The sequence below is a fragment of the Heloderma suspectum genome, chromosome 10 (assembly GCF_057233095.1).
Source record: "Heloderma suspectum isolate Gila_16-S chromosome 10, 16-S_ref, whole genome shotgun sequence".
Lineage (NCBI taxonomy): Eukaryota > Metazoa > Chordata > Lepidosauria > Squamata > Helodermatidae > Heloderma > Heloderma suspectum.
Genome location: NC_139467.1, coordinates 30,991,249 through 31,009,501, shown reverse-complemented (window position 1 = coordinate 31,009,501; position 18,253 = coordinate 30,991,249). Strand labels below are relative to the sequence as shown.

Below are 18,253 nucleotides of genomic sequence, written 5' to 3'. Positions count from 1 at the left end.
ACCCTCTCTCACTCTCTCCTGCACCCCCATCTTTGTTCTTCCTGCACCCTCGCTCTCACTGTCTCCTGCACCCACTCTCTTTGCTCTTCCTGCACCCTCTCTCACTCTCCTGCACCCCATCTTTGTTCTTCCTGCACCCCCTCTCTCACTCTCTCCTGCACCCCCATCTTTGTTCTTCCTGCACCCTCTCTCACTCTCTCCTGCACCCCATCGTTGTTCTTCCTGCACCCTCTCTCTCACTGTCTCCTGCACCCCCCTCTCTTTGCTCTTCCTGCACCCTCTCTCACTCTCTCCTGCACCCCCATCTTTGTTCTTCCTGCACCCCCCTCTCTTTGCTCTTCCTGCTCCCTCTCTCACTCTCTCCTGCACCCCCATCTTTGTTCTTCCTGCACCCTCTCTCTCACTGTCTCCTGCACCCACTCTCTTTGCTCTTCCTGCACCCTCTCTCACTCTCCTGCACCCCATCTTTGTTCTTCCTGCACCCCCTCTCTCACTCTCTCCTGCACCCCCATCTTTGTTCTTCCTGCACCCTCTCTCTCACTGTCTCCTGCACCCCCCCTCTTTGCTCTTCCTGCACCCTCTCTCACTCTCTCCTGCACCCCCATCTTTGTTCTTCCTGCACCCCCTCTCTCACTCTCTCCTGCACCCCCCTCACTTTGCTCTTCCTGCACCCTCTCTCACTCTCTCCTGCACCCCCATCTTTGTTCTTCCTGCACCCCCTCTCTCACTGTCTCCTGCACCCCCCCTCTCTTTGCTCTTCCTGCACCCTCTCTCACTCTCTCCTGCACCCCCATCTTTGTTCTTCCTGAACCCCCTCTCTCACTCTCTCCTGCACCCCATCTTTGTTCTTCCTGCACCCCCTCTCTCACTGTCTCCTGCACCCCCTCTCTTTGCTCTTCCTGCACCCTCTCTCACTCTCTCCTGCACCCCATCTTTGTTCTTCCTGCACCCCCTCTCTCACTGTCTCCTGCATCCCCCTCTCTTTGCTCTTCCTGCACCCTCTCTCTCTCTCCTGCACCCCATCTTTGTTCTTCCTGCACCCTCTCTCTGTCTCCTGCACCCCCTCTCTCTTTGCTCTTCCTGCACCCTCTCTCACTCTCTCCTGCACCCCATCTTTGTTCTTCCTGCACCCCCTCTCTCATTCTCTCCTGCACCCCATCTCTCACTGTCTCCTGCACCCCCCCTCTCTTTGCTCTTCCTGCACCCTCCCTCACTCTCTCCTGCACCCCATCTTTGTTCTTCCTGCACCCTCTCTCTGTCTCCTGCACCCCCTCTCTCTTTGCTCTTCCTGCACCCTCTCTCACTCTCTCCTGCACCCCATCTTTGTTCTTCCTGCACCCCCTCTCTCACTCTCTCCTGCACCCCCCTCTCTTTGCTCTTCCTGCACCCTCTCTCACTCTCTCCTGCACCCCATCGTTGTTCTTCCTGCACCCTCTCTCTCACTGTCTCCTGCACCCCCCTCTCTTTGCTCTTCCTGCACCCTCTCTCACTCTCTCCTGTACCCCATCTTTGTTCTTCCTGCACCCCCTCTCTCACTCTCTCCTGCACCCCCCTCTCTTTGCTCTTCCTGCACCCTCTCTCACTCTCTCCTGCACCCCATCGTTGTTCTTCCTGCACCCTCTCTCTCACTGTCTCCTGCACCCCCCTCTCTTTGCTCTTCCTGCACCCTCTCTCACTCTCTCCTGCACCCCCATCTTTGTTCTTCCTGCACCCCCCTCTCTTTGCTCTTCCTGCACCCTCTCTCACTCTCTCCTGCACCCCCATCTTTGTTCTTCCTGCACCCTCTCTCTCACTGTCTCCTGCACCCACTCTCTTTGCTCTTCCTGCACCCTCTCTCACTCTCCTGCACCCCATCTTTGTTCTTCCTGCACCCCCTCTCTCACTCTCTCCTGCACCCCCATCTTTGTTCTTCCTGCACCCTCTCTCTCACTGTCTCCTGCACCCCCCCTCTCTTTGCTCTTCCTGCACCCTCTCTCACTCTCTCCTGCACCCCCATCTTTGTTCTTCCTGCACCCCATCTCTCACTGTCTCCTGCACCCCCCTCTCTTTGCTCTTCCTGCACCCTCTCTCACTCTCTCCTGCACCCCCATCTTTGTTCTTCCTGCACCCCCTCTCTCACTGTCTCCTGCACCCCCCCTCTCTTTGCTCTTCCTGCACCCTCTCTCACTCTCTCCTGCACCCCCATCTTTGTTCTTCCTGAACCCCCTCTCTCACTCTCTCCTGCACCCCTATCTTTGTTCTTCCTGCACCCCCTCTCTCACTGTCTCCTGCACCCCCTCTCTTTGCTCTTCCTGCACCCTCTCTCACTCTCTCCTGCACCCCATCTTTGTTCTTCCTGCACCCCCTCTCTCACTGTCTCCTGCATCCCCCTCTCTTTGCTCTTCCTGCACCCTCTCTCTCTCTCCTGCACCCCATCTTTGTTCTTCCTGCACCCTCTCTCTGTCTCCTGCACCCCCTCTCTCTTTGCTCTTCCTGCACCCTCTCTCACTCTCTCCTGCACCCCATCTTTGTTCTTCCTGCACCCCCTCTCTCATTCTCTCCTGCACCCCATCTCTCACTGTCTCCTGCACCCCCCCTCTCTTTGCTCTTCCTGCACCCTCCCTCACTCTCTCCTGCACCCCATCTTTGTTCTTCCTGCACCCTCTCTCTGTCTCCTGCACCCCCTCTCTCTTTGCTCTTCCTGCACCCTCTCTCACTCTCTCCTGCACCCCATCTTTGTTCTTCCTGCACCCCCTCTCTCACTCTCTCCTGCACCCCCCTCTCTTTGCTCTTCCTGCACCCTCTCTCACTCTCTCCTGCACCCCATCGTTGTTCTTCCTGCACCCTCTCTCTCACTGTCTCCTGCACCCCCCTCTCTTTGCTCTTCCTGCACCCTCTCTCACTCTCTCCTGCACCCCCATCTTTGTTCTTCCTGCACCCCCCTCTCTTTGCTCTTCCTGCACCCTCTCTCACTCTCTCCTGCACCCCCATCTTTGTTCTTCCTGCACCCTCTCTCTCACTGTCTCCTGCACCCCCCCTCTTTGCTCTTCCTGCACCCTCTCTCACTCTCTCCTGCACCCCCTCTCTCACTCTCTCCTGCACCCCCTCTCTCACTCTCTCCTGCACCCCCCTCTCTTTGCTCTTCCTGCACCCTCTCTCACTCTCTCCTGCACCCCATCTTTGTTCTTCCTGCACCCCCTCTCTCACTCTCTCCTGCACCCCCCTCTCTTTGCTCTTCCTGCACCCTCTCTCACTCTCTCCTGCACCCCATCTTTGTTCTTCCTGCACCCCCTCTCTCACTCTCTCCTGCACCCCCATCTTTGTTCTTCCTGCACCCTCTCTCTCACTGTCTCCTGCACCCCCCTCTCTTTGCTCTTCCTGCACCCTCTCTCACTCTCTCCTGCACCCCTATCTTTGTTCTTCCTGCACCCTCTCTCTCACTGTCTCCTGCACCCCCCTCTCTTTGCTCTTACTGCACCCTCTCTCACTCTCTCCTGCACCCCCATCTTTGTTCTTCCTGCACCCTCTCTCTCACTGTCTACTGCACCCCCCTCTCTTTGCTCTTCCTGCACCCTCTCTCACTCTCTCCTGCACCCCCATCTGTGTTCTTCCTGCACCCTCTCTCTCACTGTCTCCTGCACCCCCTCTCTTTGCTCTTCCTGCACCCTCTCTCACTCTCTCCTGCACCCCCATCTTTGTTCTTCCTGCACCCCCTCTCTCACTCTCTCCTGCACCCCATCTCTCACTGTCTCCTGCACCCCCCTCTCTTTGCTCTTCCTGCACCCTCTCTCACTCTCTCCTGCACCCCATCTTTGTTCTTCCTGCACCCCCTCTCTCACTCTCTCCTGCACCCCCATCTTTGTTCTTCCTGCACCCTCTCTCTCACTGTCTCCTGCACCCCCCCTCTTTGCTCTTCCTGCACCCTCTCTCACTCTCTCCTGCACCCCCATCTTTGTTCTTCCTGCACCCCCTCTCTCACTCTCTCCTGCACCCCCCTCTCTTTGCTCTTCCTGCACCCTCTCTCACTCTCTCCTGCACCCCATCTTTGTTCTTCCTGCACCCCCTCTCTCACTCTCTCCTGCACCCCCATCTTTGTTCTTCCTGCACCCTCTCTCTCACTGTCTCCTGCAACCCCCCTCTCTTTGCTCTTCCTGCACCCTCTCTCACTCTCTCCTGCACCCCCATCTTTGTTCTTCCTGCACCCTCTCTCTCACTGTCTCCTGCACCCCCCTCTCTTTGCTCTTACTGCACCCTCTCTCACTCTCTCCTGCACCCCCATCTTTGTTCTTCCTGCACCCTCTCTCTCACTGTCTACTGCACCCCCTCTCTTTGCTCTTCCTGCACCCTCTCTCACTCTCTCCTGCACCCCCATCTGTGTTCTTCCTGCACCATCTCTCTCAATGTCTCCTGCACCCCCCTCTCTTTGCTCTCCCTGCACCCTCTCTCACTCTCTCCTGCACCCCCATCTTTGTTCTTCCTGCACCCTCTCTCTCACTGTCTCCTGCACCCCCCTCTCTTTGCTCTTCCTGCACCCTCTCTCACTCTCTCCTGCACCCCCATCTTTGTTCTTCTTGCACTCTCTCTCACTGTCTCCTGCACCCCCCTCTCTTTGCTCTTCCTGCACCCTCTCTCACTCTCCTGCACCCGATCTTTGTTCTTCCTGCACCCCCTCTCTCACTCTCTCCTGCACCCCCATCTTTGTTCTTCCTGCACCCTCTCTCTCACTGTCTCCTGCACCCCCCCTCTCTTTGCTCTTCCTGCACCCTCTCTCACTCTCTCCTGCACCCCCATCTTTGTTCTTCCTGCACCCCCTCTCTCACTCTCTCCTGCACCCCCCTCACTTTGCTCTTCCTGCACCCTCTCTCACTCTCTCCTGCACCCCCATCTGTGTTCTTCCTGCACCCTCTCTCTCACTGTCTCCTGCACCCCCTCTCTTTGCTCTTCCTGCACCCTCTCTCACTCTCTCCTGCACCCCCATCTTTGTTCTTCCTGCACCCCCTCTCTCACTCTCTCCTGCACCCCATCTCTCACTGTCTCCTGCACCCCCCTCTCTTTGCTCTTCCTGCACCCTCTCTCACTCTCTCCTGCACCCCATCTTTGTTCTTCCTGCACCCCCTCTCTCACTCTCTCCTGCACCCCCATCTTTGTTCTTCCTGCACCCTCTCTCTCACTGTCTCCTGCACCCCCCCTCTTTGCTCTTCCTGCACCCTCTCTCACTCTCTCCTGCACCCCCATCTTTGTTCTTCCTGCACCCCCTCTCTCACTCTCTCCTGCACCCCCCTCTCTTTGCTCTTCCTGCACCCTCTCTCACTCTCTCCTGCACCCCATCTTTGTTCTTCCTACACCCCCTCTCTCACTCTCTCCTGCACCCCCCTCTCTTTGCTCTTCCTGCACCCTCTCTCACTCTCTCCTGCACCCCATCTTTGTTCTTCCTGCACCCCCTCTCTCACTCTCTCCTGCACCCCCATCTTTGTTCTTCCTGCACCCTCTCTCTCACTGTCTCCTGCAACCCCCCTCTCTTTGCTCTTCCTGCACCCTCTCTCACTCTCTCCTGCACCCCCATCTTTGTTCTTCCTGCACCCTCTCTCTCACTGTCTCCTGCACCCCCCTCTCTTTGCTCTTACTGCACCCTCTCTCACTCTCTCCTGCACCCCCATCTTTGTTCTTCCTGCACCCTCTCTCTCACTGTCTACTGCACCCCCTCTCTTTGCTCTTCCTGCACCCTCTCTCACTCTCTCCTGCACCCCCATCTCTGTTCTTCCTGCACCATCTCTCTCAATGTCTCCTGCACCCCCCTCTCTTTGCTCTCCCTGCACCCTCTCTCACTCTCTCCTGCACCCCCATCTTTGTTCTTCCTGCACCCTCTCTCTCACTGTCTCCTGCACCCCCCTCTCTTTGCTCTTCCTGCACCCTCTCTCACTCTCTCCTGCACCCCCATCTTTGTTCTTCTTGCACTCTCTCTCACTGTCTCCTGCACCCCCCTCTCTTTGCTCTTCCTGCACCCTCTCTCACTCTCCTGCACCCGATCTTTGTTCTTCCTGCACCCCCTCTCTCACTCTCTCCTGCACCCCCATCTTTGTTCTTCCTGCACCCTCTCTCTCACTGTCTCCTGCACCCCCCCTCTCTTTGCTCTTCCTTCACCCTCTCTCACTCTCTCCTGCACCCCCATCTTTGTTCTTCCTGCACCCCCTCTCTCACTCTCTCCTGCACCCCCCTCACTTTGCTCTTCCTGCACCCTCTCTCACTCTCTCCTGCACCCCCATCTTTGTTCTTCCTGCACCCCCTCTCTCACTGTCTCCTGCACCCCCCTCTCTTTGCTCTTCCTGCACCCTCTCTCACTCTCTCCTGCACCCCCATCTTTGTTCTTCCTGAACCCCCTCTCTCACTCTCTCCTGCACCCCATCTTTGTTCTTCCTGCACCCCCTCTCTCACTGTCTCCTGCACCCCCTCTCTTTGCTCTTCCTGCACCCTCTCTCACTCTCTCCTGCACCCCATCTTTGTTCTTCCTGCACCCCCTCTCTCACTGTCTCCTGCATCCCCCTCTCTTTGCTCTTCCTGCACCCTCTCTCTCTCTCCTGCACCCCATCTTTGTTCTTCCTGCACCCTCTCTCTGTCTCCTGCACCCCCTCTCTCTTTGCTCTTCCTGCACCCTCTCTCACTCTCTCCTGCACCCCATCTTTGTTCTTCCTGCACCCCCTCTCTCATTCTCTCCTGCACCCCATCTCTCACTGTCTCCTGCACCCCCCTCTCTTTGCTCTTCCTGCACCCTCCCTCACTCTCTCCTGCACCCCATCTTTGTTCTTCCTGCACCCTCTCTCTGTCTCCTGCACCCCCTCTCTCTTTGCTCTTCCTGCACCCTCTCTCACTCTCTCCTGCACCCCATCTTTGTTCTTCCTGCACCCCCTCTCTCACTCTCTCCTGCACCCCCCTCTCTTTGCTCTTCCTGCACCCTCTCTCACTCTCTCCTGCACCCCATCGTTGTTCTTCCTGCACCCTCTCTCTCACTGTCTCCTGCCCCCCTCTCTTTGCTCTTCCTGCACCCTCACTCACTCTCTCCTGCACCCCCATCTTTGTTCTTCCTGCACCCCCTCTCTCACTCTCTCCTGCACCCCCCCTTTGCTCTTCCTGCACCCTCTCTCACTCTCTCCTGCACCCCCATCTTTGTTCTTCCTGCACCCCCTCTCTCACTCTTTCCTCTCTCTCTCTCTCTCTCTCTCTCTCTCTCTCTGCTCTTCCTACACCTTTTCTCCCTCTGCTCTTCCTGCACTTTCTCTCACCCCCCCATTGCTTGCTCTCTCCTCCAGTTGCTCCCCTGTCCTTTACCAGGCAGCACCACCTTTTCTTTCTTTTTTTCTACTTTCAGAAGAGTTTAGGGGCACTGCAGAGCAAAGCTGCTTTTGTGAGAGTGGGGGTGGGGTGGCCATGCAATTGTTAGCTATATATTGAGTGTGCTCCAGACAACATTTCCCCCAGCTAGCACATCTGTTTCTAACAAATCACACTTTTTCCCTGCACTCAAATCACGATGGCAGTTGTTGGTAAATAAAATTGTATTTCACAACAGCAACTCCAGCAGTAATGATGAGTGTTATGTGGATTATGGCTGGGTGGGAGACTTTTTTTTCTGTCAAGGACAGCATTTCTTGGGGGTAATCTCTTGGGAGGGGGAGGGGGGCTGTATGCTGGCAGTAGGCAGGGCTGAAGTCATCTGTAGGTAGAACCAGAGTTGAACGTGCACCCACTGTTCTCTTTCTGCCACCCTCTTTTCTTTTTCTCTCTCCCTTTGCTATCTTTTCTCTCCCTCCCTCCCCCGCCACCCCTTTTCTCTTTTTTCTTTCTGCCACCCCTTTTCTCTTTCTCTCACTGCCACTCCCTTCTCTCTCCCTCTTTCTCCCCCACCCCACCCCACCCCACCCCACCCCACGCCACGCCGCTCTGCTCCGCTCCTTATTTCTCCTTGCTCAACAGACTGCTGGAAGAGGGACAGATGGCTCTTGCCACAGTTCTGCACTGAACATTTGAAGAGAAGAGGCCTTTTGAAATTAGGCTGAGGGCCGCATGAAATTAGGTTGAGGCAGGGTTGCAGTTTGCCCATCTCCAGCACCTATTGGCGAATGCCTGTGACACCAAGGTGACTAGTACCACAAATCCCTTCTCACTACCCATGCTGTTTGGAGGGGAGAAGTGGAATCAATTATAGAGCCATACACTGTATATATAAATCTATATTTGAGTTACTATTGAATAGGGATTCTAACATAAACTTTCAATGTGGCTGGTAGAGCTGCACAAAGATCTGGTCAAAGGCAATGAATGAATATTCCCATTTTACAGGTGAGGAACAACTGAGGCCGAGATAAGTGATTAGTGGAATGCTGGCCATAGCTGGGGCTTTTAAAAAAGTTACAGTAGTACTTGCTGCTATTGAATACCTGGGAGTCAGAAACCGTTGTCGAACTACTGCAAATCACCCAGGGATCTACCAGCAGATCCCAATCTACCTTCTCCCTTTCCCTGTTGCAGGCAATACTGAACTATAAGGCAGCTTCCTCTCTTCAATTACCATCGCAAAGCGAACAGTCTCCTACCTGGGCATGTGCTGGGATTATCAGTTGCCTCTGTCCAGGTGGAAAACCAGAGCAAGGCTGCAAAAACCCTTGGAACTATGTCCGAATCCATCATTTCTTTGTCCCTGTTTGCAACTCACTTTCTTGCTCTTCCTTCTTCTTCCTGTCCTACTCTCTGTATAATTGCTGGGGACAAAGAAATTGCAGGAGGCTTATCTTGGAAAGTAAACAGACGATTTCCAACCTTTGTTTAAAGTCAGTCACCAAAAATATTAATTTCCCATTTCTTCGAGACCATCAGGAGAGGAGGAGGAGGTGGTGGTGGTGAGGCAAAATCTTTGCCATATACCAACAGCAAAACATGTTCTAGAATTTCATCAATAAGATTTCCTTAAGAGGAAAGCACAGATACCATACTCCTTGCACAATTTGCTCATGTGCAGAGAACCTATCTTATTCCATTCTGTTTGCCAAATGAGAGAAGCGTATGCATGGGCGGTGTTAGGGGAAGGCCCATGTAGAGGAAATCTGGAAATCACCAGAAGAAAAGTTGTACATCAAGCAGTTTAAGTGGTGTATGGTAATTGCTCCTTCCATGCCTGAATCTCCTTTTTGGTTCCTGCCCCCTTAAATGGTTTGCAATGCTTCTTGTCTTGTTATTCTCAGGGTTAGTCACAGGGCTAGTTATCTGTCTGAGACAGTCTGTGCTGGGAGAAAAGTCTCAAGGTCAACCACTTGTTTGGAAAGCACTGAGATGATCACACTGCTATCTATAGACTTAGCTCTGCAAGAATGTACAAATAGGGTCAGGGCAGTTGCATAACCAAAAGAACAGGTGTGATTAATGTATCAATCAGTGCTGTACATATGAGCTAAACAGTATATATGTCACTAAGGAACTTCATTAGGGAGAGTCTCAACACAGACTGACTGCAGAAGTGCTATGTACAAGGCAGGCCGATTCTCGCTGCTGCAAGGAACTCCCAGTAGCTGAAAGGGTGTAAGCGTAACAATCTTGCTTTGCAATTTTTCCTTGCTGTCTTTATCCTGTATTATGGTATTCCTTTCTTGCTCTACCAGTCTATTTTCTTGCTGAATAAGCTTCTTTTCATCTTCACCCACTGGTGTGCTTATTGTTTCTGAATATCCAAACAGAACCATTGCCTATTAGCAAAACCACTCACTTCCGCATGGGCCCTGGATCTTTAGAGCTATTCTAGCTGCCATCATCTGCCTTAATATAAGGCTACTTCTTCCTTCTGAACTCGGTAGCCTTGCCGTTACTAGGAGACTTTAGGTCTCACTACCTTAGCAGACTGAAAGGGAGTGTAGCATGAAGGTGTTGTTGTTGTTCAGTCATGTCTGACTCTTCGTGACCCCATGGACCATAGCACGCCAGGCCTTCCTGTCCTCCGCTCTCTCCCAGAGTGTGCTCAAGTTCATATTCATTGCATCGGTGATGCTATCTAGCCATCTCATCCTCTGTCATCCCCTTCTCCTTTTGCCTTCAGTCTTTCCCAGCATCAGGGTCTTTTCCAGAGAGTTTTCTCTTCGCATTAGGTGGCCAAAATATTTGAGCTTCAGCTTCAGTGTCTGTCCTTCCAATGAACACTCAGGGTTGATTTCCTTTAGGATGGATTGATTTGACCTCCTTGCAGTCCAGGGGACTCGTAAGAGTGTTCTCCAGCACCACAGTTCGAAAGCATCAATTCTTCGGCGCTCAGCCTTCCTTATAGTCCAGCCCTCACAGCCACACATTACTACTGGGAAAACCATAGCTTTGATTAGACGGACCTTTGTTGGCAAGGTGATGTCTCTGCTTCTTATTATGCTGTCTAGGTTTGCCATAGCTTTCCTCCCAAGGAGCAAGCGTCTTTTAATTTCATGGCTACAGTCACCGTCTGCGGTGATCTTGGAGCCCAAGAAAGTAAAATCTGTCACTGCTTCCATTTCCTCCCCTTCTATATGCCAGGAAGTGATGGGGCCAGATGCCATGATCTTCATTTTTTTAATGTTGAGTTTCAAACCAGCTTTTGCACTCTCCACTTTCACCCTCAACAAGAGGCTCTGTAGATCCTCTTCGCTTTCTGCCATTAGGGTGGTATCATCTGCATATCGGAGGTTGTTGACAATTCTCCCGGCAATCTTAATTCCGGCCTGTGATTCATCAAACCCGGCGTTTCTCATGATGTACTCTGCATATAAGTTAAATAAGCAGGGTGACAAAATGCAGCCTTGTCGTACTCCTTTCCCAATTTTGAACCAATCGGTTGTTCCATGTCTGGTTCTTACTGTTGCTTCTTGACCCTCATACAGGTTTCTCAGGAGACAGGTAAGGTGGTCTGGTACTCCCATCACTTTAAGAATTTGCCACAGTTTGTTGTGATCCACACAATTAAAGGCTTTAGCGTAGTCAATGAAGCAGAAATAGACGTTTTTCTGGAATTCTCTTGCTTTCTCCATGATGCAGCGAATGTTGGCGATTTGATCTCTAGTTCCTCTGCCTCTTCGAAACCCAGCTTGTACTTCCGGTAGTTCTCGGTTCGCATACTGCTGAAGCCTAGCTTGTATGATTTTGAGCATCACCTTGCTGGCATGTGAAATGAGCGCAATTGTGAGGTAGTTTGAACACTCTTTGGCGTTGCCCTTTTTTGGAATTGGAATGTAAACTGACCTTTTCCAGTCTTGTGGCCACTGCTGAGTGTTCCAGATTTGTTGTCATATTGAGTGCAGCACTTTAACAGCATCATCTTTTAAAAAGCTCAGCTGGAATGCTGTCATCTCCGCTAGCTTAGTTGTTACTAATGCTTCCTAAGGCACACTTGACTTCACTCTCGAGGATGTCCGGCTCAAGTTCAGTGACCGCACTATCATGGCTATCAAGGACATTACTATCATGGCTATCAAGGACATTAAGATCTTTCTTGTATAGTTCTTCTGTGTACTCTTGCCACCTCTTCTTAATCTCATCTGCTTCTGTTAGTTCCCTGCCTTCTTTGTCCTTTATCATGCCCGTCTTTGCACAAAACGTTCCCTTGAGATCTCCAATTTTCTTGAAGAGATCTCTAGTCTTTCCCATTCTGTTGTTTTCCTCGATTTCTTTGCATTGTTCATTTAAGAAGGCCTTCTTGTCTCTCCTTGCTATTCTCTGGAACTCTGCATTCAGTTGGATATATCTTCCCCTTTCTCCCTTGCTTTTCACTTCCCTTCTTTCTTCAGCTACTTGTAAAGCCTCATCAGACAGCCACTTGGCTTTCTTGCATTTCTTTTTCTTTGGGATGGATTGAGTTGCTGCCTCCTGAACAATGTTACAGACTTCCGTCCATAGTTCCTCAGGCACTCTGTCTATCAGGTCTAATCCCTGAAATCTATTGCTCACCTCCACTGTATATTCATAAGGGATATGATTTAGGTCATACCTGAATGGTTTAGTGGTTTTCCCTACGTTCTTCAATTTAAGCTGAAATTTTGCAAGAAGCAGCTCATGATCTGAGCCACGATCAGCTCCAGGTCTTGTTTTTACTGACTGTATAGAGCTTCTCCATCTTTGACTGCAAAGGACATAATCAATCTGATTTCGATACTGACCATCTGGTGATGTCCATGTGTAGAGTCGTCTCTTGTGCTGTTGGAAAAGAGTGTTTGCTATGATCAGCGTGTTCTCTTGGCAAAACTCTATTAGCTTTTGTCCTGCTTCATTTTGTACATCCAGCCCATGCCTGCCTGTTACCCTGGTGATTTCTTGATTTCCTACTTTAGCATTCCAATCCCCTATGATGAAGAGGACATCTTTGTTTGGTGTTAGTTCTAGAAGGTGTTGTAGGTCTTCACAGAACTCATCAACCTCAGCTTCTTTGGCATCAGTGGTTGGGGCATAGACATGAATTACTGTGATGTTGAATGGTTTGCCTTGGATTCGTACTGAGATCATTCTATCGTTTTTAAGATTGTACCCCAGTACTGCTTTTCCCACCCTTTTGTTGACTATGAGTGCTACTCCATTTCTTCTAAGGGATTCTTGCCCACAGTAGTAGATATGATGGTCACCTGAATTAAATTTGCCCATGCTTGTCCATTTGAGTTCGCTGATTCCCAAGATGTCGATGTTCAATCTTGCCATCTCATGTTTGACCACCTCCAGCTTACCTTGATTCATTGATCTGACATTCCAGGTTCCTAAACAATATTGTTATTTACAGCATCGGATCTTCTTTTCACCACCAGACACATCCACAGCTGAGTGTCCTTTCGGCTTTGGTCCAGCCGCTTCACTCTTTCTGGCGCTACTTGGAAATTCCCTCTGCTCTTCCCCAGTAGTATATTGGACACCGTCCGACCTGAGGGTCTCACCTTCCGGCGTCATCTCTTTTAGCCTTGTGATACGTCCCATGGGGTTTTCTTGGCAAGAATACTGGAGTGGGTTGCCATCTCCTTCTCCAGTGGACCACATTTTGTCAGAACTCTCTGCCATGACCTGTCCGTCTTGGGTGGCCCTGCATGGCATAGCTTATGGCTTCACTGAGTTATGCAAGCCCCTTCACCACAACAAGGCAGTGATCCATGAAGGGGCTCTTCACATTAGGTGGCCAAAATATTTCAGCTTCAGCTTCAGTATCTGTCCTTCCAATGAGCAGTCAGGGTTGATTTCCTTTAGGACTGACTGATTTGACCTCCTTGCAGTCCAGGGGACTCGTAAGAGTCTTCTCCAGCACCACAGTTTGAAAGCATCAATTCTTTGGCGCTCAGCCTTCCTTATAGTCCAGCTCTCTCACAGCCATACGTTGCTACTGGGAAAACCATAGCTTTGAATATACGAATCTTTGTCGGCAAGGTGATGTCTCTGCTTCTTACTGTGCTGTCTAGATTTGCCATAGCTTTCCTCCCAAGGAGCAAGCGACTTTTAATTTCATGGCTACAGTTACCATCTGCGGTGATCTTGGAGCCCAAGAAAGTAAAATCTGTCACTGCTTCCATTTCTTCCTCTTCTATATGCCAGGAAGTGATGGGGCCAGATGCCATGATCTTAGTTTTTTTAATGTTGCGTTTCAAACCAGCTTTTGCACTCTCCTCTTTCACCCTCAACTAGAGGCTCTTTAGATCCTCTTCGCTTTCTGCCTTTAGGATGGTATCGTCTGCGTATCTGAGGTTGTTGATAATTCTCCCGGCAATCTTAATTCCGACCTGTGATTCATCCAACCAGGCGTTTCTCATGATGTACTCTGCATATAAATTAAATAAGCAGGGTGACAATATACAGCCTTGTCGTACTCCTTTCCCAATTTTGAACCAATCGATTGTTCCATGTCTGGTTCTTACTGTTGCTTCTTGTCCCTCGTACAGGTTTCTCAGGAGACAGGTAAGGTGGTCTGGTGCTCCCATCTCTTTAAGAATTTGCCACAGTTTGTTGTGATCCACACAATCAAAGGCTTTAGCGTAGTCAATGAAGCAGAAATAGACGTTTTTCTGGAATTCTCTTGCTTTCTCCATGATGCAGCGAACGTTGGCGATTTGATCTCTAGTTCCTCTGCCTCTTCGAAACCCAGCTTGTACTTCCGGTAGTTTTTGGTTAACATGCTGCTGAAGCCTAGCTTGTAGGATTTTGAGCATAATCTTGCTGGCATGTGAAATGAGTGCAATGATACAGTAGTTTGAACACTCTTTGGCATTGCCCTTCTTTGGAATTGGAATGTAAACTGACCTTTTCCAGTCTTGTGACCACTGTTGAGTGTTCCAGATTTGTTGTCATATTGAGTGCAGCACTTTAACAGCATCATCTTTTAGGATTTTAAACAGCTCAGCTGGAATACTGTCATCTCTGTTAGCTTTGTTGTTAGTAATGCTTCCTAAGGCCCACTTGACTTCACTCTCGAGGATGTCCGGCTCAAGTTCAGTGACCACACTATCATGGCTATCAGGGACATTCAGATCTTTCCTGTGTAGTTCGTCTGTGTATTTTTTCCACCTCTTCTTAATCTCATCTGCTTCTGTTAGCTCCCTGCCTTCTTTGTCCTTTATCATGCCTGTCTTTGCACAAAACGTTCCCTTGAGATCTCCGATTTTCTTGAAGAGATCTCTAGTCTTTCCCATTCTGTTGTTTTCCTCGATTTCTTTGCATTGTTCATTTAAGAAGGCCTTCTTGTCTCTCCTTGCTATTCTCTGGAACTCTGCATTCAGTTGGATATATCTTCCCCTTTCTCCCTTGCTTTTCACTTCCCTTCTTTCTTCAGCTACTTGTAAAGCCTCATCAGACAGCCACTTGGCTTTCTTGCATTTCTTTTTCTTTGGGATGGATTGAGTTGCTGCCTCCTGAACAATGTTACAGACTTCCGTCCATAGTTCCTCAGGCACTCTGTCTATCAGGTCTAATCCCTGAAATCTATTGCTCACCTCCACTGTATATTCATAAGGGATATGATTTAGGTCATACCTGAATGGTTTAGTGGTTTTCCCTACGTTCTTCAATTTAAGCTGAAATTTTGCAACAAGAAGCTCATGATCTGAGCCACAATCAGCTCCAGGTCTTGTTTTTACTGACTGTATAGAGCTTCTCCATCTTTGACTGCAAAGGACATAATCAATCTGATTTCGATACTGACCATCTGGTGATGTCCATGTGTAGAGTCGCCTCTTGTGCTGTTGGAAAAGAGTGTTTGCTATGATCAGCGTGTTCTCTTGGCAAAACTCTATTAGCCTTTGTCCTGCTTCATTTTGTACACCAAGGCCATGCTTGTCTGTTATCCTGGTGATTTCTTGACTTCCTACTTTAGCATTCCAATCCCCTATGATGAAGAGGACATCTTTTTTTGGTGTTAGTTCTAGAAGGTGTTGTAGGTCTTCATAGAACCCATCAACCTCAGCTTCTTCGGCCTCAGTGGTTGGGGCATAGACTTGAATTACTGTGATGTTGAATGGTTTGCCTTAGATTCGTACTGAGAGCATTCTGTCGTTTTTGAGATTGTTCCCCAGTACTGCTTTTCCCACCCTTTTGTTGACTATGAGTGCTACTCCATTTCTTCTAAGGGATTCTTGCCCACAGTAGTAGATACGATGGTCACCTGAATTAAATTCGCCCATGCTTGTCCATTTGAGTTCGCTGATTCCCAAGATGTTGATGTTCAATCTTGCCATCTCCTGTTTGACCACCTCCAGCTTACCTTGATTCATTGATCTTACATTCTAGGTTCCTAAACAATATTGTTCTTTACAGCATTGGACTTTCTTTTCACCACCAGACACATCCACAGCTGAGTGTCCTTTCGGCTTTGGCCCAGCTGCTTCACTCTTTCTGGAGCTACTTGGAAATTCCCTCTGCTCTTCCCCAGTAGTATATTGGACACCGTCCGACCTGAGGGTCTCATCTTCCGCCATCATCTCTTTTAGCCTTGTGATACGTTCCATGGAGTTTTCTTGGCAAGAACACTGGAGTGGGTTGCCATTTCCTTCTCCAGTGGACCACATTTTGTCAGAACTCTCTGCCATGACCTGTCCGTCTTGGGTGGCCCTGCACGGCATAGAAGACTGCCACCTTTCCTTCCACAGTCTGCTCATTATTTTCATTAAGTCCAGAGTCCAAAATTGCCTAACAGCACCACTGTCACCTGGCTTTCTCGGAGTGTGCATGACTCTGCAGAGAGCTGCCCAGCCAATTGCTAGTAGACAATTGCACCTTTGCCCTGGGCCATTGTAGGCAGCGAGGCCCTGACTGAAGGAAGAGTAGGCACACCGGCTGCTCATGTATCAGAGGCCTTCCTCATGTGTTGCTTCCTCCAAGAGGGCCCAGGCCCCTTACCTTGGGGGGAAATAGGAGTGGGTTCGCTTGCAAAAAGTGTTTAAATGAGCAGCAGTGTCTGAATTTGGGGCAAGATAATGTATCAGTATGCAGCTTGCACTGGCTGGCTTGAGTGTGGCTGGAGCTCCTTGGCTCTGCAATCATCTTTCTGGAGTGCACCCGCTTTATACATGATCCATGTGAGCAGATTCTGGTGGATGCATGGTCCTCGGTGTTAGGGGGTTTGTGCTAGGCGAGAGAAAGGTGAATAGATGTGGGAGGAGGATAGAGGCTTCTTGCTGTTTTGTGTTCAAAAGCCACAATGCCTTGTGGCACCTTAAAACCCCACACGTTTACTGTGGCATAATAAACGTTCATAGCCTGGATTCCACTGTACAGAAGGTTATTTTGAAAGATGTCGCTTTTCATGTAACTGGAGAAAAATGGTACTTGCTGAAATAAGGGTACAGGAGCCCTGATGTTTTCTGTTGCATCCGATCCCCCTGGACTAGCTGGCTTTTTGGCCACATGTGGTTCCCCTCCTGCTGCCTCCCTTGAATCTTTCTGCCTGAGGTTCCCCCCCCACCTAAAATCAAATGTTTCCTCTCCCCTGTCCATACATCCCTTTTTACAAATAGGGACGTCCTTAGGAGACATGGTCCTTTAAACACACACACACACACACACACACACACACAGATATACACTTTAAAGCCCGAGGCAGCTGCCTCAGACAGCTGATTTGGGACATCATGAAAAAGCAGCAACTTATTCATTATTTAATTTGTTAATTATTGTATTTTCACTGCCAGGGAAGCCAAGAAATGTAAAAAAAAAAAAAAAGTGTTCTAGTATCCCAGAAACTGCAAAAGTATTTGAAATAAAATGAGGAGCCACCTTCGGTAGCGGCTCTCTCCACCTCCTCACTTGGTCTGAGAACCTGGAGCAGCAAAGCAATACCTTTCAGTCCTGCTGTCTCTGTCGGGTGCTGTTGTGCTTGTTGGTGACTGGGGGTGGGTGGGAAGTGAGGATTTACTCAGAAGCAAATCCCTAGTCATTGTATAAGTTTGCAGCCTAAAAGCATGGGTTATTATAGTCTACAACACATTTCCACGCTCTTCCACGCCAGTGTGCCATGTTCAGTTTGCAATTAATCGGTAAATGTTTTAGGTGCTATACAGCTCTTTGCTGGTCCAGCCTCCCCATCTGGATATGGGCGTGAAAGACCGAGGAAAAGTGTGGGTGCATGGAGGGTAAATTTCAAGCAAGCACAATTTGGCACATTGCACAGTTCTGTCCTGAAAGCAAGCAAAGGATTAATCATCTTGCCGTCTAAAAAAATTAAATTATGGTAATTATTTCTAATTATGCACATATATTAGCATATGTAAATTAGCATATGTAGATTTGTGCAATTTTTTGCTCCACATCTTTTAGGTACCTAGCACTGCCCTTGAGCATATGTGTTGCCACACACACAGGAATCCAGAAATTTGAATCTGGTTGCTGCCAGCACCTTCTCTCTTTGGGTGCTTGCAGACAGGGCTTTCATTGTGCAATTAATTGCCCTGCCTCAAACATGGACTTTTACAGGACAGTGTTGTCTTCCATTTGTAACCATCCAGTTATTTTCCACCTCTTCCAGCTTTTTTCTTAACAGATTTTTTTATGGTAAGGCATTGCCAGCACAAGACATTTTGCTGCCTGAGGCAAAGGACAAGTTAACGAAGTTAACAACCTCCCTTCAACATACAGAAACTGGCTGGACTCTTATTGATTCTTATTTCAGTAATGGTGACAGAACAGCATCCTCCATTGCCAAAGACGGCAGCAGGATCATTTAGGGGGCACAGGGCACACACAGCTCTGTTCTCCGACACCTTGCCACTGCTCTGTGCCTCCACCCAGCATCTGCTGCCTGGGACAGCCGCCTCACTCT

The 18,253-nt window shown here is 49.8% G+C and overlaps 1 protein-coding gene across 2 annotated transcripts in view; it reads right to left on the bottom strand.

Moving 5' to 3' along the window:
- Nucleotides 1–8,987, bottom strand: part of FCN3 (ficolin 3) — a 36,902-nt gene extending 27,915 nt beyond the window's left edge. For both annotated transcript variants that reach the window (XM_084815755.1, XM_084815756.1), the window contains exon 1: nt 8,568–8,987. In XM_084815755.1, the coding sequence (XP_084671881.1) occupies nt 8,568–8,661 (94 nt within the window). In that variant the 5' untranslated portion in view covers nt 8,662–8,987. The remainder of the gene's footprint in view (nt 1–8,567) is intronic.
- Between the last annotated feature and the right edge of the window lie 9,266 nt (nt 8,988–18,253).